The sequence below is a fragment of the Trematomus bernacchii genome, unplaced genomic scaffold, assembly GCF_902827165.1.
Source record: "Trematomus bernacchii unplaced genomic scaffold, fTreBer1.1, whole genome shotgun sequence".
In the NCBI taxonomy this organism is placed as follows: Eukaryota; Metazoa; Chordata; class Actinopteri; order Perciformes; family Nototheniidae; genus Trematomus; species Trematomus bernacchii.
The window spans coordinates 9,685,143-9,706,612 of record NW_022987714.1 but is presented as its reverse complement, the minus strand read 5'-3'; the positions used below and the strand labels follow the sequence as shown (position 1 = coordinate 9,706,612).

General features: G+C 42.4%; 1 protein-coding gene across 3 annotated transcripts in view; it reads left to right on the top strand.

Annotated features, from left to right (window-relative positions):
• osbpl5 (oxysterol binding protein-like 5) overlaps positions 1-21,062 on the top strand; it is a 48,227-nt gene extending 27,165 nt beyond the window's left edge. For 2 of the 3 annotated variants that reach the window (XM_034141568.1, XM_034141569.1), the window contains 21 exons: positions 411-566; positions 785-858; positions 2,030-2,104; positions 2,443-2,544; positions 2,780-2,983; positions 3,399-3,492; positions 3,602-3,764; positions 8,207-8,420; positions 8,715-8,899; positions 9,058-9,139; positions 9,902-10,000; positions 10,150-10,246; positions 10,420-10,518; positions 11,408-11,505; positions 11,592-11,681; positions 12,451-12,587; positions 16,763-16,942; positions 17,120-17,249; positions 18,616-18,730; positions 18,814-18,916; positions 19,345-21,062. In XM_034141568.1, the coding sequence (XP_033997459.1) occupies positions 431-566; positions 785-858; positions 2,030-2,104; positions 2,443-2,544; positions 2,780-2,983; positions 3,399-3,492; positions 3,602-3,764; positions 8,207-8,420; positions 8,715-8,899; positions 9,058-9,139; positions 9,902-10,000; positions 10,150-10,246; positions 10,420-10,518; positions 11,408-11,505; positions 11,592-11,681; positions 12,451-12,587; positions 16,763-16,942; positions 17,120-17,249; positions 18,616-18,730; positions 18,814-18,916; positions 19,345-19,480 (2,613 nt within the window). In that variant the 5' untranslated portion in view covers positions 411-430 and the 3' untranslated portion in view covers positions 19,481-21,062. The remainder of the gene's footprint in view (positions 1-410; positions 567-784; positions 859-2,029; positions 2,105-2,442; positions 2,545-2,779; positions 2,984-3,398; positions 3,493-3,601; positions 3,765-8,206; positions 8,421-8,714; positions 8,900-9,057; positions 9,140-9,901; positions 10,001-10,149; positions 10,247-10,419; positions 10,519-11,407; positions 11,506-11,591; positions 11,682-12,450; positions 12,588-16,762; positions 16,943-17,119; positions 17,250-18,615; positions 18,731-18,813; positions 18,917-19,344) is intronic. The other variant, XM_034141570.1, reaches the window with a different exon arrangement.
• The last annotated feature ends 408 nt before the right edge of the window (positions 21,063-21,470 follow it).

Below are 21,470 nucleotides of genomic sequence, written 5' to 3'. Positions count from 1 at the left end.
AACAATGTGCAGACTGATCTGCTTGTCACTGCCACGCACAGTGCTATTATGTAGACAGGCTGACATGTCCTCGTACAGTAGGTCTTTGTTAGTGTTAGAGAGGAGAGAAAGGGCGGGGGTCCAGACAGACCAATATATACACAGAGAGAGAAGGAGCGAGGGTGAAGAATAAGAGCTTTAGAGATGGTGACGCAGGGCGAGGGAGCAAATGCGATTATATTCGATAGAAGAAAGCTGCAAGGACAGGATGAATCACTTGTATTGTTTTTAAAGCCTAATAATAGATGAAGAAATTCGTGCAGAAGTTGTGTTGAAAATGGTGTTCTAATCATAGTTTTCTTTCTTTCTTCCTTTCCTCCGTTTCCTCCTTCATTTCCTTCCTGTTTTCCCTCTGCCCTCTTCCCCTGTAGAGGACGTGCAGGCTGTCAGGATGAAGGAGGAGAATTTGTTCCATCGGAGGTTTTCTCTGTGCCCCAACGCAACCTCCCCACCCAAAATTGACCCCCGAAGCCTCACTCGGAACCTGTCTTATGGAGGAGACAACGACCTATACAACCTCAGCTCAGGTACCAAGAGGTTAAAAACTGACAACAGAAATGTAAATGTCACAAAGTATGATAGTCCAGGTGTGTGCCACTGGAATCCAGTGTGTGTGAAATGATGGTGTACTGTGACAAACCTCAGCTGCGGCTTATTATCTGCGTGTGTGGCTGCCCTGCTTTAATTGTCTGTCCGCAGATTTATTCACATTTGTATGTGACTGTGTGTTGTGGGTTCCCACCAGGCAGTGACACAGACAGGAACGGTCTCTCCATGCTGAGTAATGAACTTAGTCCTGCCCAATCACCAGGCAGCAAGGTAAGAACACAGTTACTGATTGGGCAGCTCAATCTAACTGACTCATTAGGTGAGCTTCTTTCCTTTTGTATTCTACGATGATTTATTTTCCTCTGCAGTACGGATCCTAAGTAGACAAACCTACATTATTTTTTCATAAAATACACAAAGCTGTCACATCTGTGGATTTGAAATGGAAACCAGAAGCATTACTTTTGTCGAGAATCAGCAATACCCAACGAGGAATTAAAACCATTATTTATGGTTGAACTTGTCGGGGCCATGGTGGGAACTGTGTCTTTAGCATCACATGCCATGTATTTGACCCAGACCCTAAATGTCCTGGTGCTGCCTTTGTTGCATTAGTTCTAACACTCTGTTTCCATTCCTTAGTAATACTAATTAAGAGTGGTAATTCAATGTTTCCACTGGCAACTGGGCAATCTCATTTTGTCTTGTTTCCTCTCCTTTTGTTGCTTCGCCTCGCACCGCAATATTGCTTATTTATATGTGGAATAATTGACAGGCGCAGCTGCATCTGTGGCCTTTTGCCCTCTCTTCTATTCTAAAAGCCCTTATGGGACAATAGGAGACTGAGCACTGCCTTAACACTTGCATGTTATCATTTACACAGCGTTGTTGTATTGTACTACGCTTTTAAGAATGGCTTTTTTAACACATAAAGATAAGACTTAAGTGTATGTGTGGGCTCACCAAAAAATATTGTGATTGTTATTTGTTTAGGGCATTCAGATCAAGTGGTTATGCAATTAAACTGAGAAACGGCAGCAAAATCTAACACTGAGATTCTAATCCCTTCTTACTGATCAGTGGAGCCCATCAAACAGTAACAGGGCCCTTTGATGTCTAACCAAGGAAGTTAGTGGGTTTGTGGTCACACTAGCAGCTGCTTTGAAACGGGCCACCCGCCTGCTTCATACAAACTTGTGGCAGATCAGATGAGCTACGTGGCTAAGGGAAGAATAAATCAATGTGGGGTTCAAGAAGAAAGCAAGTCTTGGCACTTGTGGGGTTATATCACAAGAGCTAACTGTGTATTGTTTGGGTGATATGTCTTTTTAAATGATAATACATTTAAAATGCAGTTATAGAATCTCTGCTGTGTTCTTACGTAGTTTCTCCCTTTTCTTTATCCAAACTGACTGTTTCCTCTCCTCCCTCCCTCCCCCAGTCTGAGTCCAGGATGTTTAATGGTGTCGAGTGCCCCTCCCCCACAGAGAAGCTGGCCCGAAAGGAGTCTCTCAAGGTACACAAACATCAAAACCTTCACAGTTGTGAAACATTTTAATTATTATCATGCAGTTTGGAAATACTGTTAAAGGGCAGGTCATGTATCTCCTCAGTATCTGTCTGTCTAAACTCAGTGAAATAAATGTACCTTTGAAAACCTTATTGTTATTTTAAATGTGTACCCTCTTGTATGTGTCAAATGATCAACAATAAAGCCTGTTAATGACACGGAGAGCATGGTTGCTAGTGTTTAGTTGACTCTGCTTCCACCTAGTGTTGGTACCCTCAGATCAGTCCTCTGAGCAGTAACCACTGATGACTCATCTGTGTGTCATTGTTTTTTCTGTTTCACAGGTTCAAAAGCAGAACTACAGACAAGAGAAGAAACGGGCAGCCAAAGAACTGTTCACTGCACTGAAGGACCCCAGTGTTGTCATCATGTCCGACTGGCTAAAGGTGTGGGGGGGGTTTCTATAAGACGAAGCTACTACATTGACATCAAGAATAATACAAATCTTCAGAAACATATTCAGGCTTTGTATCTTCTGCCATACATGCTCTTTGCTTATCATCATTTTAATAGTCATTTCCAAACAAAGTGTGCCTTTTAGCACCTTGCAAGTCAATCCTGTGACAACATCATATTTCTTGTCCTCGCATTATGCTCTGATACTAACATCTTGTCCTTTAGATTCGTGGCTCTTTAAAGAGTTGGACCAAGCTGTGGTGTGCCCTGAAGCCAGGAATTCTTCTCATCTATAAGACCCCCAAATCGGACCACTGGGTGGGCACCATCCTGCTCAGTGCGTGCAAGCTGATCGAGAGACCTTCCAAGAAGGACGGCTTCTGCTTCAAGCTCTACCACCCGCTGGACAAATCCATCTGGGCTGTCAAGGTCAGACATGTTTGTTGGCTCAGCTGTAACAAAACAGACTTTTCAAGGGGGCTTTGTAGTTGTCATGACTGGAGTTTTAAATACAAATGTGGTTTAGTTGTGCCAAATGAAAAATCAGGGCTTAATGCACTGCAGGGTTAAAACAAAAGCAATGTTATCAGTAACCGTATTTAATTTCTGTGCATTTTATATGTTGATTGCTTTTCTGTGAAATGTGCTCTATAAATAGACTAGCCTCTTCTTGTAAGTGTAACCTTTCATTTGTATTCACCCAATAGTTTTCATTTTTAAGTGACAATTATCGTCTTCAGTGCTCTATTATGCATATAGCCCTTGAGAGAGCCATTTGCTTCTGTTGGTAAAACATGACTAAAATGGCATGAAGCGTGACTCATCGTTTCATCCTTATGTTCAGGGTCCCAAAGGAGAGAACGTTGGCTCCATCACGCAGCCGCTACCCAGCAACTACCTGATCTTCAGAGCAGCGTCTGAGTCTGATGGTGAGGCTTGTATGTCCTTGCTTCAGTTTGAATTGTGCTTGTGTGTGTCTAGCATTTTTGATTAATAATTTTTACAAGCATTTATTCAAGGCACTCTTTCCTGTATCTCTCTCATCAGGCCGGTGCTGGATGGATGCTTTGGAGCTGGCTCTCAGCTGCTCCAGTCTCTACAAGCTGACAGCCAAAGGCGGGAAGGAAGGGGAGTTCAGCTCATCCTCAGACTCCTCTCACATACTCCACCTGCTGCAGTCCTCCACACTCACCGATGCAGAGCTTCTACAGTAAGTACATACTGTACAGCTGCATACACTGAAAGCATCTCGCATATCATTTATCTCCATCTGACACTTTCTTGTTGTTGTCATTTGATAAGTGTTTTCTGTAATCACACTCCCAAGTTGTTGCGCTTGCCAATTCACTCGCAAGACTCTTGGCATTCCACCAAACACATTCGTGCTGTCTTATTTATGCACTGAGAAACTCCCAGCTGGTAGGTCTAAAATATAGTCTCTGTGGTTCTCACTAATCAACTCGAAATAGCAGCTGGAGAAACGTGGGGTGCACCATCCTTGTGAAATGATTTAGTTTGTGTTAAACGCTTTACAAACCACAATCATCATGCAGTGCCTTGTGTATATTTGAAAGGGAGCATATCAAACGTAATGTTTTTACTGTATACATTGCATGCTACCAATTTGGACACTAGAAAACTGCCTCCTGGAAAACCTGGGACTCTTGAGTTGTGTCTATGTTGAACCTCTAATCATTTCAAATGCAAAAAAAAGATACAAAATAAGGTTTATATGAGAAAAACTGCAAGTTATAACACAAGGACATAGTCAATCAATATACTTATTTTGCTCCCAGGAAACTTCTCCCTGTGCTGTTAGCTAGTTTTAAAATTGTGTCATAGGAATAATGATTGTTAGAGATACACGTTCATACTGGGAACAAATTAATTTAGACATAAGTCTGTCTTTGGTTTTCCCAACACAGTAACACAATGCCATAAAACTAAGAGTTACAGGAATATACATAATCCAAACGGTAATATAAACTTCTTGACTTGTCTGCAATGTCCCTGATGAACTGTGTGAGGAGGAACGAGGTTCACCTGTGCTGTCTAGAGTAAACTACACAGCCCAGGTGAGCTGAGTCAGAGCTCTAATAAGGAAGCGGAGAAACATCACTCTGTTTGCCTTGCTACCAACCAGACCAGTTTTCACACACTGTTCAGTGTGCCAACAAAGTGAGTGGCTCTTTAAGATCTATCAGTTTGAAAATGTCTTGTCTGACACATAGGAACGTTCTTAACTGAGTGAAATGACCCAGTATCTAAGTGGCGGCCTTGATAGGAGCTGAATTGTATTAATGGTAAAGAAAGGTGCTTCAATCCTTTCTTATCTTCCTTAGCACAGGGAACAATGGATCATCCTTTACCAAAAGAAAACAACAATCAATTTATTGCGACATCAATATTTAAAGGCACCATTTGGCTGTCAATAACATCTGCCATTGCTCTTTACTTAATATAGATGAATTGTCACCGTGCTTTTAAGGAGGTGTGATTGTGTTAGTGACCGGAATCCTTACTTGCATTAACCGGCATTGAGTTATTCGCTGCAGCTGACTTGTTTTCTATTCGTTATGAATAAAGTTGTATCATCGTAAATACAAATCGTAATTTAAGCTTCATGGTTGTCTTAACATACATCCTTAGGAATTTTTCTTCACATTACAGACGGACAAAGATTTCTTGCTTTATAGTTTGATTTCCATTTAGTCTTGTTTGTTTGTTTGTTTATTTATTTATTTATTTATTTATTTATTTAAAGGACAGTGCACATTAATCCACATTGCTGTAAATGAGCCAGTATTAGCCAGCAAGCTAATTTTCAACTGTTGTCCTTGGCAAGATGTTAAATGACCACAACAAGACTAGAGAAATAAAAACATAATTAAATAGAGTACAGCAGACAACAGCAGTACATCAATAAATAGCAGTACAACAATAAATAGGAACAGCAGTACAACAATAGAGAGGAACAAACAAACATGCAAACAGATGAAATATCATCATACCTTGATACAGTTAAAAGTGTTCACATTTTTGATTGCTTAAAAGCCAGTTCTTATGATTGCGGTTAAATGTATGATAGGAGGTGTTATTCCTTATCTGTATTGGTATTGTGTTCCAACGTGTTGATGCCCTCACAGAGAAACAGTGTTTACCAAAGGAACTGGACTACACAGTCCCCTCTTAGGGCAGACCTTGAAGACTCTTCTAAAAACGAGCTGCTCTCGGCGCCTTGGTGAGGAAGCTACTGTAGCTTCTTTATTTATTGGAGCTGATTCACCCTTCCCTCCAAACAGAATCTAAATATACTGTAGCATGCTTGTGCCAAAATGAGTCTGCCACTGTTTTATTTATCAGTGAAGTTGAGCCAAACTTACATTTCCAGCTATGTATAAGCCTAATGGGTGTATATACTATTTATGATACAAATAGAAAAGTGATGGCTTAAAGAAAATGTAGGCGGTTTTTTTAAGTGGTGTTGTCATTCATAGATGAAAATGTGTCGTACTGTAGGTGCAGTGTCAATCTTAATTTGTCCTAGTCAGTTATCTTTGTTTGGGATAGGGTATAAAGTATCACACTGTGAAACTAGTTAAAAATCGGCCTTACTGACACCTATTAATGTGATCAGTAGAAATACAGGGGGAGAAAATAATGTGGATGTTGTGCAAGTGCGTGCTCCACTTTGTCAATCCATTAACCGTTGACAACTGTTGTGTAACAATAAAGCTATACAATTATCTGCCAGAGGCACATTTTTAAATGCAATCTCGTTTGACAGTGTTGCATTTTTTATACATGTTACGATTTATTTTCCCATTTAATACGTGTGCGTCGCAGTTTGTGTTCTGTTTACACTCTACATTAGACATCCCTCCCCTCCTCCATGGCTCTACCCTCCCTCTGGCCATCCACCCCAGCCCCCCCTCCTCTCCTGCTCCTCTTCCAGCCAATCATAGCAGCCCACCCTATCACATGACTGTCAAAGGAGCAGGAAGATGAGATAGAATGAGAATCATACACCGCCCAGAAAGAGACGGCAGCAAGCTCACACACACACACACACGCAAATACATTGGCACACAGACAGAAATATGCACACACACATTCAGGAAGCAGCTGTGCTGGAGCCGAGGAAAAACCAAACTGCACGTTTTAGTAAATAGATCTAAAAGATTTACGCACGCACAGGAGATGAGATAACGACAGACTTGGCTTGTGTTTGGATTTCCCGTCGGTGGTTATTTGACTCCTGAGGAAGAGTTGTCTGTTTCTCTGTATGTCTTTGAGGTAAGGAAAGCTACCTCTGTTCCAGGGCGTGTTCGGGTTAATATATAACATCAGTGCTCCGTCAGTGATCCACAGAGTGCGCAGGAATTTGACTGTTCTCGTCTGTCGAGCCCGCAGGCTTTTTGAAATTTGAACTCCCTTGCGCTATTGTGCACATAATCTGTTTTCTTGTTTTCTGTAACCATAATCCCTTCTGTGAATGTGTTTGTGAGAGCTTGTGACACACACTGCAATTATCTTCCACTGCCCTTATGTTTGACTGTGTTTGATAATGTGGAGTATTGTGAGATAGCTGACTTAACAACACATAGTAAGGATAAGATCTGCACCTGCTTTCATTTCTGTCTCTACGTACGTGTCCTTGTGAATGTGTTTCGGGACAGGCCCCCACCAGAACACACAGACGTCCACTGTCTGACTTGTAAAATGGCTGTAGGATTGGAACCATGATGTTCCCTATTAGATCGATTTCACCCGGTCTGTCCCTTTTTCCCTCTGTTATTCAGCTTCTTTTACAAGCTGATTCATGACTCCTTAAATCAGTTCCCCTTTCTGTTTTTAACTTTGCTCTGGTTATTTCGGTGCTGACGGATGTAAGATCTGGGTTTGATGTTTCCAAGACTGAAAAGTTCCATAAGCATAAGCTCTAGTTTGTATCTCAGCATGTGTCCCCTCATTTCTGGCCAGCCACATTCAGACCAAATACATGGGGAGTGGCCTAGTTGTCCTGGCAACCAGTGGGTCAGATTTACTGAATACATCCAGCCCTGCCAGTTTTATTTATCTGATAATCTCTAATGCAATGAGGTTACTCAGCACAGCCGTGGGGACGAAACGGTTCGATTACACATTCAATAAACATTTAGAGGCCCTTCAGAGCCTTTAAAGTTCACTTTGGGTTATTTCTGTCTTTCTCAGAAGTCTGTGACAGGTTTTTATAGACAGCCTTACTGATGAGCTAATCATAAAAGCTTTGACAGCACTCAACTATATTTAAATAAGATGTTTGTGATGTCATGCAACGTTACTCTTCTTTAATGTCTAACCACGGTCATTAACTCCCTTATGCTTCCTCCCCTAATTGAACCCTCCCTGGTAATGACGTGCTGGCATTGTAAGAGCCACTCATGACACCAGTTTAAATTGATTAAGATACAACCTGTCAAAGATCAATACACACATTTATTTTACAAGGGAACTGCCTCATTAAATCCTGTGGTTATTCTTCATATGTAATTCATTACATCATTTCCAGACGAGGAAATCCTCTTCTATGCTGCAGTAGCAGTAAAACTGTTGAATATCAGGCTTGCTTATTATAATTCTAACCTTGGTGTTCTCTTCTTTTGCCATTAGGTTAAATGACACTGTGCTGCTGGGCAATCACCACATGGAGCATGACGGCTTTTCAGACAAATCGGAGCGCGAGGCTCACGATGACTGGTACACTGCGGCCAATGAGAACGGTGGAAGGGTGACAGAAGAGAGCGACATGGACCAATCAGACGAGCTGTCCCCCGGGCCACAGGCCACAGCCTATGTGGAGCAGAGCACAGAGGAGATGGCTGAGGTGGGTTTACCATTACATCTTTTATGAAGGAAGCTCTGCCATGTTTTGTTGGAGTTACTGTGAGGGATCCCTCACAGCAGGCTTTAATGTTATAAAAAGGCTGCAAGAAAATGTAAAAACAAATGCATATTCAGTGTTTTGAAGATTTGAGTATTCCTTTGTGTTCTGAAGCCATGTTTGTAATACTTCAGGGATGTCCTTCATAGTGCATGTCCCTGGTGTCTCAACCCAGGACTCTGACCAGAGTTTAACCAATAAGGTCTCCTCACTCATGTCTGTCTGTTGTTACTTCAGGCTGGGGAGGCGTCCCAGGTAGAGACCGTATCAGAGGAGAACAAGGGTCTGATCTGGACCCTGCTGAAGCAGCTGCGCCCCGGCATGGATCTGTCCAAGGTGGTGCTGCCCACCTTCATCCTGGAGCCCCGCTCCTTCCTGGACAAGCTGTCTGACTACTACTACCACGCTGACCTGCTCTCACAGTCAGTCACTTAAATTCACTATACCTTGTGTGTGTGTCTGTCCATAAGAGTGCACACATTTGAGCATTTTCCTTAAAAGTCTGATAAAGACAAGCTTTGTTATGTCTGCTTTACTTGTTGGAATTTTTGTGTCTCATTTACAATCTCTCTTGCCACAGAGCTGCACTCGAGGAGAGTGCATATGGTCGGATCAAGCAGGTGCTGAGATGGTACTTGTCTGGTTTCTACAAGAAGCCAAAGGTAAGATTTATTTTCACTATTGTACCGGTGGCTTGTTGTGGCCATCATATTGGACACTCTTGATTAAAAGAGGCCCCTGTTTTTGACATTTCAGAGATGATGATGGCAGCTATACCATATGTACCTCTAAGTATAGTTGCGTGAAAAAAAAATCTGACACAAACAAAATAATTAGTATTTTTCCATTGAATTCTTTGGTATTACTAAATAAAGTAAACGTAGAAAAACTACAGCTTAGGGGTCTATCAAATTCCATTTGACTATTTCAGCAGTACCCAGAGCCAAAGCACTCTGTTTATTTCTCCATTCAGTTTTTTCAGTTTCACTTGGAAGCAGTCATTTTAGGAGCCCTGGGAGATTTTCTCTTTGTGTTTGCATTTTTTAGACTGCCCTTTTTTTGGCTTCACATCCTCTAACATCAATTTCTGTGCTTTCTTGGCTTGCCCCACAAACGACTGCCCTGGGTCGATTTGTGCAATGAAACTGACAGCAGAAGCTTGTTTCTCTCTACTCGTTAGGAGTTTATATTCTCAGTGGCAGCAAAATCACCCATCATGAGCTAAGGCCTGTAGATTAAACTGGGCCGGCTCAACATGCTTTGGGAGAACTAAATCTAGGAAGTTCCCTGGAGGTGGATGGGTAAAAGCTTAACAACCTCTGTAACCTTTAATCAGTATTGGAACATCCACAGGGCCTTCTCCCTGCAATGCTGTACACGTTTTCAATCTGATACCAAAGTGTATGTATGTATTTGCATTTCAGGGTCTAAAGAAGCCTTACAACCCAATCCTGGGGGAAACGTTTCGCTGCTGCTGGCTTCATCCTCAAACCGACAGCTGCACTTTCTACATAGCTGAACAGGTCAAAACCAGCTTCACTCCTAGAATAGCTTAAATGCACACCATTATTGCTTTGTGTCATATATTTTCACACATTTTAGCTGTCAGAGGGTATCTGACTCCTTTTCTTCTCACACTGTTGCTCACACGTCTCTCTCTTTCCTCTGCCAGGTGTCCCACCATCCGCCCATCTCTGCCTTTTATATCTGCAATAGGAAGGACGGTTATTCTATCAGTGGTAGCATCCTGGCCAAATCCAAGTTCTATGGTACACAACACACTACAATATATAATCTGTTTGTCTGGTGTGACCAAAACACATTCACACATTTCAAAGTCATGCAAGGACAAAACAATGTGGTTCTGCGTCAAGGTCTGTCGGGATAATCTTTATAACGAGGATTTATAAGGACATATTATTCATGTGCTTCTTTATTGTAGGTAACTCTCTGTCAGCTATTCTGGATGGAAAAGCCAGGCTGCTGTTCCTGGGAAGAGATGAGGAGTATGTCATCACCATGCCGTATGCTCACTGCAAAGGTAATACCCCTATAGGAAAATATAATGAACTTCCCCACTAACTTGTGTGTTCAAAAACAATTTAAGGACAATTTGAGTGTTGTTGAGTAATGTCCCTCTTAATCCTGTATTGTTATAACAATCAAATGTAGTTATTCAACATGTAACAGTCACCTTCACTGTCCGTTTGACTAATATTTGTAAAGAAAAATGTTGAATTTCTCACTAGGGTCCTTTTTTATAATTTTGCCTGACATCTAATAAGAAAAATCCGAGCCTGCAAAAAAAGCTATTTTAGTTTATGTAAAATGACAGTGCAGAATTGACCCAAAGATTACATTACAGCCCGTTTTGCGGCTAACTTCAAAAGCACTCTCGATGAATACCGGACACATTTCAAAAATTGTTTTCCCCATTAGTCACTTAGATAGAAAATCTTACAAAAATAAGGTCAGGGATAGAAAATACAGACGATTTTCTTAAACATAATAACTGTTCTTTCATGGATGCGATGGATTCTGTGTTCTGTGACAAATGATGTGTGGGCTGTAACTTTTGCAGCCATCTGTTGTAGCCTAATGTGTCTGAGCTACTGGAAATCAATAGCACTCCGCTCTGAACATGAACTCTCACGTGGCAGACAGCCAACATTAGGGATGGATGCTGAGTGCAATCTAAGTCGGGTCGGGTGTCCATTTATTCACCGAGTGTATACGGTCATGTTGTAAATGACAGTCTTTATCTTGTGTTACAGTCCGGCCACTCGCTACCGTACCTAGATCATAAATTATTTGTCGAACAGCACGTCAACACAGGCAATGTTACTGATCGTTTGACTGCCAACAGGATGTAGTTGTTCTCATCTATGTTGTGTTTACTGATCTGTCGCACTGTATCTGTCCTCCTGTAGGTATTCTGTACGGCACTATGACGCTAGAGCTGGGTGGCAAGGTCACCATCGAGTGTGAGAAAACCAAATGTTTCACAGAGCTGGAGTTCAAACTCAAGGTACGTTTTTTTCTTATATATTTATACATACTCTGCATTATGCGATAACAGCATTTTCAGTAAAGATTTTCACACTTTGTCTGCAGCCTTTCCTTGGAGGCGCCTGCTCTGTGAATCAGATCAGCGGGAAGATCTGTGTGGGAGAGGAGCAACTGGCCACCGTGGATGGACACTGGGTGAGAGCTTTTATCCAGGTTTTAGCACTCTAATCCCCACCCCCAATCTCAATCTCCCTTTTTAAATTAATCTTTCAGCATCCGTCTCTGCCACTTACTCGCTGCAACTCAGTATTTAGTGATTCTCTGTTGTAAACAGAGGCAGAATAACTGGTAGTAAGAGGAGTCCACAGGGGGCTGCAGGAATAAGTAAGAACGCGTTGTATAGTTTGAAAATGAATTTCATCTTTTTACAATAGAGTGGTGCAGGGATGACATATTTTTGTAGGCTGACCTGGAAGTAAGCTGCGCATGGGTTCCCTGGACAAAAAAAGCAACAGGATTTTGGAATATTGTAAAAAATAAGATCTATGGAAAACGAACCGGTTAGATAAATGCACGTTTTGTTGAGCCGGATAATCTCCACATGTCTACCCTACTTTTCTAATTTTCTAATTATAAATCTATCGATCATGAATCTATCGATTAGATTTATGATTCGAAAATGATATTGTACATACATACGTGGAGATTATCCGGCTGAACAAAACGTGCATTTATCAAACAGGTTCGTTTTCCACAGATCTTATTCTTTACAATATTCCAAAATCCTATGGAGAAATCCCATTGCTTTTTTGTCGAGGGAACCAGCTTACTTCTGGGTCGGCCTACAAAAATACGTCATCCCTGCACCACTCTATTAGTTAAATTGATAATAAAAAACAATAAATATGTTCTGGATTTCCCCATGGGATAGGACTGAACATTGGGTTGCCTTTGCTTTATTCAGGACGGTGAGGTGTTCATCAACGAGAAGCGCTCGGGCCAGCAGGAGACGTTGTGGAACCCGAGCTCAGACATTCGCAGCAGCCGCCTCAAGAGACAAGTGGTCCAAATAGAGCAGCAGGGAGAGTTCGAGTCTGAAAGGTAAACAGCACGTGCTTTTATCTCAAGTCAATTCTTATGTCAGACAGTGGCATCCCATCAGTGTGTGCCAGTGCTCTGGAGCTGGCACACGTAAATAGATAAAATGCAGCCACATCTGTGCTTGACAAGGTAAAATAAAAAATACTACAACACTGCTACTCACTTAAAAAAGCACTTAAATGTAAAATACAGTGGTGGTCTAAGTGCTGAGATCCTTCACTTAAAAGTAGACATTCCACAGTCTATATATACTCTTTTACAAGTAAAAATCCCACATACAAAATGTTAATGAAGTAACGAATTCAGACGAATTAACAGCACTATGTACTTTAAAGTACCAAAAGTAAAATAACTCATTATGCAGAAAGACATTTTTATCCAAAATATCATATACATTTTTGGAATGTCAGCAATTAATATATATTAAGGATTTTTTTAGGATTTTGTTGTAGTGGTTTGGAAATTTGGAGCCAATTTTATATCATATTTTCTTCTTCTTTTTTTTCGTTACTTAAAGGGGACCTATCATGCAAAATGCACTTTTGTACGTCTTTTATACATGAATATGTGTCCCCGGTGTGTCGGGGAACAGAAAACACAACCCTCTCTTTTCCTCCATACCCAAATCTCTAAAAACGGGGCTGCAACGGATCTGATACAGACTGATACAGATTTGAAATTTCTCTGACGTCAGGAACGAGGAGCTCCGCCTATATGGCCAACTCTCCACCTATCAGGGGAATGTGGGGTTGGGCCACGGCCGGCCATTGCCGCTCGAAAGCGCTGGAGACGCTGTAGTACATATGCCAGGCCTGTAAGTGGCGCTGTAGTCTGCCACAAAAGCAGCGAAGAAGACTTCCCGCGCATGGTTGCCATGGTTGCCCTTCTGTTTATTCTCCCCTGTGCCTCTTTTTCTCCCTCCCCGAGGCAAGCGTTTGCTCCTGCTGCTGTAATTCAATGCAATCCCTCCCCGTCGAGGCAAGCACTGTAATTCTCTCCGGTAGTCCACCAGCAGATGACAAACATCCACCTCTCCGCCTCTTCCAAGGGAACTTTTACCCCCATTTTTAGTGCCTGCTGAGAGATGGTACTTTCCTGGGGGAAAAAAGTACCCCAGTTCTGATTGGCTGGGCGAATTGCAAACCACGCCCCGTACAACTCTGAAATATTTTGTAGAGCCGCCATTTTATTATCCTGGCATTAGCATTATTAGCATTAGCATTCGCCCAGTGCACAAACGCAGAGAGACTAACTTATGGCAACACAAAATAAAACATGGGAGCGGTGGAGATGAGGTGGTGTGACTGAAGCCAGTCCCCAACTCCGGGGACTTCCGGCCGGGGACTCCGGGTGGCAGTATACGCCGTGAAGTTGTTTGCTGCCTGCCAGTAAACCCAAAGCAGAAGAAGACGAAGTGACGTCAGCGGCTCATTTGCGTAATCTTCCCTCAGGGAAAAGTACTCCGGTGTGAACGCGATCTGTACTAAATGCCCTGGGGTAATAAGTGCCGGGGCACTGAGTGCCGGCACTAAATACGGCAAAGTACTTGGTGTGAACTAGGGATGGGAACGAATATTCGAAATTATTCAGGTATTCGAATAATTATTCAGGTATTCGAATATGAGTTATGAATATTTGTATTAATTAATTAATTTATTTATTTTTTGGGAGGGATGCCTAAGTTGATTACATATTATCAAATTGAATAATTCAATGTATACGACAGTGCCATAGCTAAATGTGTTAGGTGACGTCTACAGGTGTGTTTTGCTCCGCTCACCGGTCCCTCACAGCGGGCAGAGCTGCAGGTGCTGATCTCTCTCTCTCGCGTCCGGTACTTCACTCGCGTTTCTGTCCAAATCCATCGGATCTAGCTAGTTCTAGCTAATGATATGCCTGCTGCCCCTGCCTACACGAAAATCACGCAGACTCAAACCTCATCTTATGCCCAAATGCGGCGCAAATGCGCTCCACAGCCATTGGGAGGTTCCGGCGCTAACAGTTCATGAGCGTGCTCCCCCGCCCCCTGTCAACACTCGCGACACATGAGTGGCCAGCCTAAACAACAATAAGCGCTGCTTGGCAACCGTGTGTGGCGGAAAAGTACATAGACATTTTGACAGGAGAGATTTAGTTTTGCCGGTATTCAACATATTTTACCAGTCATAGTCCGGTAATTATTTACACTCTAAGGCGCCGTTTACACGAGGAGAAAACTGCTTGTATCTGCATAGTTTCGCGTGCGTATAGCCCTATTATTTACACGAGGCCGATAGAAACTGACCCCACAAACGATAACGGGTCCCAAGGTGGATAGATTTGCAAACGAAACGCTCTGGGGGGTCAACCGAGTCTGTGTAATCACCTCGATACGAATATTTCCTGAAAAAATAGCGATAGCCCCACCTCTCCTGCTCACTGCTGTAGCAACTATCAAAAATAGCTGTGTTAATTAAACGCACAAGGGGTTCTTGAATGAAATAATATTATAAAAGGCAAACCAGAATTGTTAACGCCCAATATACTCCTTAAACAAAATAAACAGAGTCAGATTTCATGCATTGATCCATTATATTGACAAAGGAGGATCTCACCCGGTGTTTGTAGAGAATATCTCTCTCTTTCTGAGCGGGTCCTCTCCACGGAGACGTGCTTCTTGGTCGGTCGATGCAATATCCACTGATTCGGTTTCTTTCAGTTAACTTCCCCGTTGCATTTATCCATATGCTGAGGAAATGACTATATCCCGCTGAATACCAGCAATCGCCACACACACTTCCTCCTGTCAGTAGCTACTGCTAGTGCTACTGCTACTGACCATGCTACAGATATTAGTGCAAAAATATACAGCTCCTCTACCACAACCATCAGCAACAAGTGGACATGGAGAATTACATGAACTACATGTTGCTAAATACACCGCGGGGCATGAACAGAAGGGTAGCCATGGCAACATTGCGGCGGGGCTGCTGGGCTGCTCTTCTTCGCTGCTTTTGGTGTATTTTGGCGGAAGTTACAGCGCCACTTACAGTCGTTTGAACAGACGCGTTAAATGAAACGAATGCATGTGAACGGAAGACTTTTTTGAATATGCATACTGTGCATAAACGCAAACGTTCCCGTGTGAGCGGGGCCTAAGAAGAGTCCTACACAACAGACATGGCGTCAAAAAGGAGTAATGTGTGGAAATATTTCGACCAGGTTAGTGAGTGCGGTGTTGAGTGCAAACTATGCCAAATTAAACTTATATATATACATACTATACCTTGCTATACCTGAGAGGGTCTCCTTGCTATAGCTGAGAGGGTCTTCTCTACAGCTGACCTGATTGTGAATCGCCTCCGCACATGAAAGCTGTAGGCCTATAGCTGTCAAACTGTGATCACCAGTTCAATACATTTGACAAATTCGACTTGGTTTCTATACTTATTTGAACATGTATTTATTTATTTCCAAAAGTTATTGAAAAAATCTTTTTTTTTTTAAATGTTAGACATTTTTTTTTGACCCAATTTTTTTTTTATAGGATATGTACATTTCGGTTAACCGGTTAACCGTTTTTTTGGGGGTCGAATATTCGAATATACATTTGCTTTCAAATTCCCATCCCTAGTGTGAATGCGCCTTTTGTTATTTATTGAGCTTTAAAACAAATGAATAACGACTCCATATAATAATATAAGAATAAAACACGGAGGACGGAGATCTCCTTTTCTCCCCCTCTTCTGACAGCCCAGCAGCTGATCTCAAAGCACGCTCCCCTCTCCTGCAGGGGGGCGTGGTCAGCTGCAGCTCACAGAATCAGCCCCCTGCAAAAACAGGGCTGGAAAGAGCAAATGGAGCGAAATGAGGCATGGCTAAAATGCAGGATCTGTTTGGTATTTTGAAAAAAAAACTATATTTATATACTTTATATAGGTATGGCCCTACAATATATTGTTCAAATATAGCATGATAGGTCCACTTTAATGTTGAATCACTGTAGTATAGTAAAAGTACGATAATTCCCTCTGAAATGTTATAAATTCAAAGGATTAAGATGAATGACATAAGTAAAGCCCAAGTACCTCAGACGTGTACTGAAGTATAGTACTTGAGTTAATGTACTTAGTAACATTCCATTACTGTTCCAATATACGTCAGTGTGCTCATGTCTTTTCAATATGCTCCGGCAGACTGTGGCAGCATGTGACCAGCGCCATCATGGACCGGGACCAGATGCGGGCCACCCAGGAGAAGTTTGTGCTGGAGGAAGCTCAGCGGACCGAGGCCAGGGAGAGAGGAGACAAGCCCTCCACCTCCAGACTTTTCCATCAGGACCCCGTCACCTCCGAGTGGACCTACAGGCACATGGAGTATGAACACACTCACAGAAAGCAAATAAAACACAGGAGATGGCACTCACTGTTTTTCATTTTTTTAGCCTAGATTTTTGGTCAGTATATTGTTTGAGCTGTAGATTAAGAACATGGAAATAATAACATTTAAATTAGACTGAATCCAAATCTTATTTTATTTTGTATATTTGGCAGCACTCGGCCGTGGGACCCTGAGCGCTGTTTGGTTCAGTTTGAGAAGGACGGAGTGGTTCAGACGCACGAGAGGAGCCAGAGGCAACACAACGGCCTCTCCTACAGCCACAGCTGGGCCAGCCAGCAGAAGGTCAGTCGGAACAATCACTCACCTTCAGGCCAGGGCTGTGTTGATCTATTATTGATGTGTCATTGACATTTCACCAAAAGGAAGTCTGTACTGTTCCTCTCTGTTGGGGAAATATTTTCCTAGGCCCATAACTTTGACCCAGTTTATCAGTTTGTACTCCCCTCACTGAGCACAGCTGCCCTCTCAGTGTTTTGTCTCCCTGTTCCTGCCTGTTGGCGTCAGCTGATAGAGGTGTTATGGTTTTATCTTGTTATGCACAATGTTGATTCTTCTCTCAGAACTAGCTAAATACATGGGTCTGGGGTAGAGATCTTCAGAATTGGTTTGGCAACCGCTGTGTCAGCTCGTGGCACAGCACATGTCTTGTGAATTCTCCGGCCAAAGCTCCAAATAAATCATTCAGTATTGATGGCAAATCAGTATTTGCCATCAAAGTTCCTGCTCTCCCCGTGTCTCTCTGAGTTTCGTCTCCATCACACTCTCAAGCCAGACTGTATCCAGTATTTAGTTGCTTCAAAATCACTGACAGGCATGAGGAGCCTCTTTTTTTCGTACTTCTTGCGCACACAACTAATGGCGCGTTTCCACTACACGGCCTCGCTCGGCCCCGCTCGGTATGGCTGGGCCTCGTTAGGACTGGCTCACTTTATGGCGCATTTCCATTACAGTTTAGAAACTGGGGTAGTATCTATAGTAACGCAGTGTAGGCGGAGCCGTGACGTGATCTTCAGAAAACCCCAGAAAAACAACACAGCCGTTAGCTGTTAGCACTCAGAGCTCACAGCTCCTCATATATGTTCAGAAACTAGACAAAAGTTAAACAAGTACACACCACAGACTGTCTGTGTCATGGTGAATACAGTCGCTGCTTTATTTATGTCTGTATAGGCCGTTGTTGTGAGTGTGGACGGTCGGAGCATATACTGCGTTAGCTTAGCCAATCTCCATTTAGAACACACGCATTTTAAAAGGTTTTTCGCCTGCCGTCTGTCTGCAGACTTGACAAAGCATTAATTCATGGTTTTTACTAACCGGTATCAGTATGTTGTTACTTCGGCATCATTTTGAAACGTGTATTACAATTAAATCACGGTCAAATATGTCCATCTTGTTATAGTTGTAGCCCCCTTGCCAGCGATGCTCTCTCTAGTTTAGCATACTCAGCCCGACTGTGCCTCGTTGTCTCTGGCCCTAGACCCGCGATTTTATGAGGCCAGAAAAACTGTGAATTAGGACCCACCGGCCGGTACTAGGCCAAGTGGAAACGCAACCAAAGACGGGCCGCTGACGTCACAGCCCTCTTAAACCGTGCTCCGCGCTGTAGTGGAAACGCGCCATAAAACGTATCTTTTCTGCCTCCTCCCAGGCCGAGATGAATGGGAAACGAAGGAAGGCCAGCAGCCAGCCGTCCAGCTGCAGCCAGAACACGGAGAGCAGCAGCACCACACCAGAACCCACACACGAGTCCTCGGACAACGAAGGTGAGGCAAACGCACACAATCGAAACTAACAGTCTTATATCGAGCTGCACAAGTCTCATGTTCTCGTCGGTCATGTTCCTCAGGATTCTCAAACCAGTGTGCACGGTGCAATAAAGAGGCAAAGGACATCACCTTGATAGAGGCTTCCATCACATCCATACAGAAGACACAGCAGGACATCCAGAGGTGAAAATGACACACACTGACCTGCACACCCACATGTAGGGTGTATCATAATGTGATATATTGCTCTTTTTTTGGATAAAAGCAATTTTTCCCCCTAATAGAAGCATTTGTAAACAAGCACATATAGGTTGAGAGTAAGGATAGGGTGGGAAAATGTTTCAATTTTTTTATTTAAAAGCAGAACTGGAAACTCCAACTTTTGCTTCAATCATTGGTTGAATAGAAAATGGTGTCAGTGCATCTGTAATTAAATACCCATAATTATAAAATATAATAATAAAAAATGCACAACTCTAAATAAGATTCATTCCTTTTTAAAAGGGTTGTTTTCAACATATTTCATATTGATTTAACATTGTTTAGGCTTAGTTCCTGCTCAGCATGTTCTAACCTGTGTTCACCCCCCTCTCCCCCCTCCCCCCCTGTAGGAACCTGGTGGCTCTGAGCCGTCAGCTGACTCGTCAGAGGGCGACGGACGACGGTGTGTCGCTAACGGGCCGTCACTGTCTCGTCCTCTGTGTCCTGCTCCTCTCACAGCTCCTCCTCAACTACGTCTTCACCTGAGCCCACTCTTCAGGGACAGGTTTCCCTCCAGCACTGATCTGGCATCAGATCCCACCAAAAAAAAAAAGCACAGACTCCAATCAGCAGATGACGGCAGAGACCTCAGATCAGTGATTGGAGAGCAACTTTGTCCCCTTTAGTTTCCTCTGAGAGGGGAGAAGCATGGACACTAAAGCAATAAACACAGCCACAGCCACAGCCTGTCAGTCATCTGAGAGGAACAGCACCCCCTGGTGTAGCCAGACTGAAACAGCACCGGCACCCACGCACTTTGGACAGGAAAGGAGGGATGAGAGAGCACGGCTGTAAAGATTTTGTTTAAAATAAAGATGACATGTATGATGAAGAATGATTTTGCAAAATGACAAAGAGGATGTTTCACCATTCCTTAGTATCTTTTTATATTGCCCTGCAATACTGTTTATCTGTCAGTGTGCCTGTATGTGTGTTGTTCCTACCTACAGTACAGTAGGCAGATATGCCCCTTCCACTCCAGATTTGGGCCTTAACGCTGAAGCCAAAAAAAAGAAAAACATAACTAAACGGAGAAGGAATATCTTCCAACAGTGCAATGCTGTGTGTTTTGTATGGATGTAAACTCAAATACACTCCGTCTCGTCTTTTAATGATGATGATTTTACCAAAACAGTATTTATAATCCGGAAGGACAAAGAGTACTTGTTTACAGGAAGCACTGTGTGTGTTTGTAGTGACACATAGGAAGGACAATACTGGGAATGAGGCATGGCAGAGAGTCACATAGAGTGTCTTTGTATTTGTGTGCCTGTAGTAAAGAGTGATAATAGCATAGCACTGTTTTTGGTCTAGACCATGACACTAGTGTGTATACAATCAGTCACATCGAAGAGTAGAGTGATGATGGAAGGAATGCGTGAAAACACAAGAAATAAAATGTAATATTTCGGCCTAATGGAAGGATTTTGTGTGCATCTTGGTCCACACCACGTTCAAGTGACTGTTTTAAGATGTAAACACTTTGTTGTTTTTTTTGATTTTTTTTTATCAATTTGTATATATTTGTCTCGAGGACCGTGTTTCAAAAAGAGATTTCAGAATGTATTTATTGGGTGATTAACCTTGACTTTCCTAATCTAATTCAGCTTGGAGGACGGAAGCCAGGGGTGACAATCGCTCTCCCAGGGTGTGGGTTTGTCATGTCTGTGTGTGTGTGTGTGTGTGTGTGTGTCAGTGTGAGGGAGCACATGTGTGCGAGTAAGCCATTACAGTTGTGCTATACAAAGCCAGATCTGTGATCCTGGTTTTTACTGGTTTTTAAACCCTTACATTTCAGTCTCCATTGCCAGTACTGATAGACCCAATGGGAGAGAATCGGAGAGCACAAGAAGGAAGTCGACTCTTTGAATGCTTTTATTTACACCTTTTAATTTCTTTGTTCTTTTCGTTCTTTATTCTGTTTTCTACTCTACTGCCATGTTGTGGGGATTCTACATGCCAGATATTTTTGTCATACGGAACAATACCACAGAACATAATGTTGCCCAATGTTTTCATTCATACCTGTTGCGTACTGTAGCACTACAGTAAAACATTTTAACCCTGTCACTACCTTTGCTTCTCATTAATGACCTGTGCATACAGAAACACTCATTCACCGCGTTTCAGGAAAATATTTTACTTTACAGAAGATAATGGTGATGCTATTTTAAAAATATTCTCCACTAGAGGGAGATATTGTTGTGGGTAAAGAGAGGTCTCTAAACTAGGACTGCTTACCAAGTATTTTTTCACATTTATTTGGTGATTACCTTTTACTAGATTTTAGATATCCAGCTGAAATATCTTCCTGCCGTTGGGTACAAAAGTTTTACAAACGTACAAGGCGTTTTAAGTTCATATTTGTGCCACCTTGAATAATGACCTTATTAAAGTGATGCATGCCTATATATCAATATTTATGAGCCAACACTTTACTTGCATAACACAGACAGTAGCCACTCTGCATTATGAG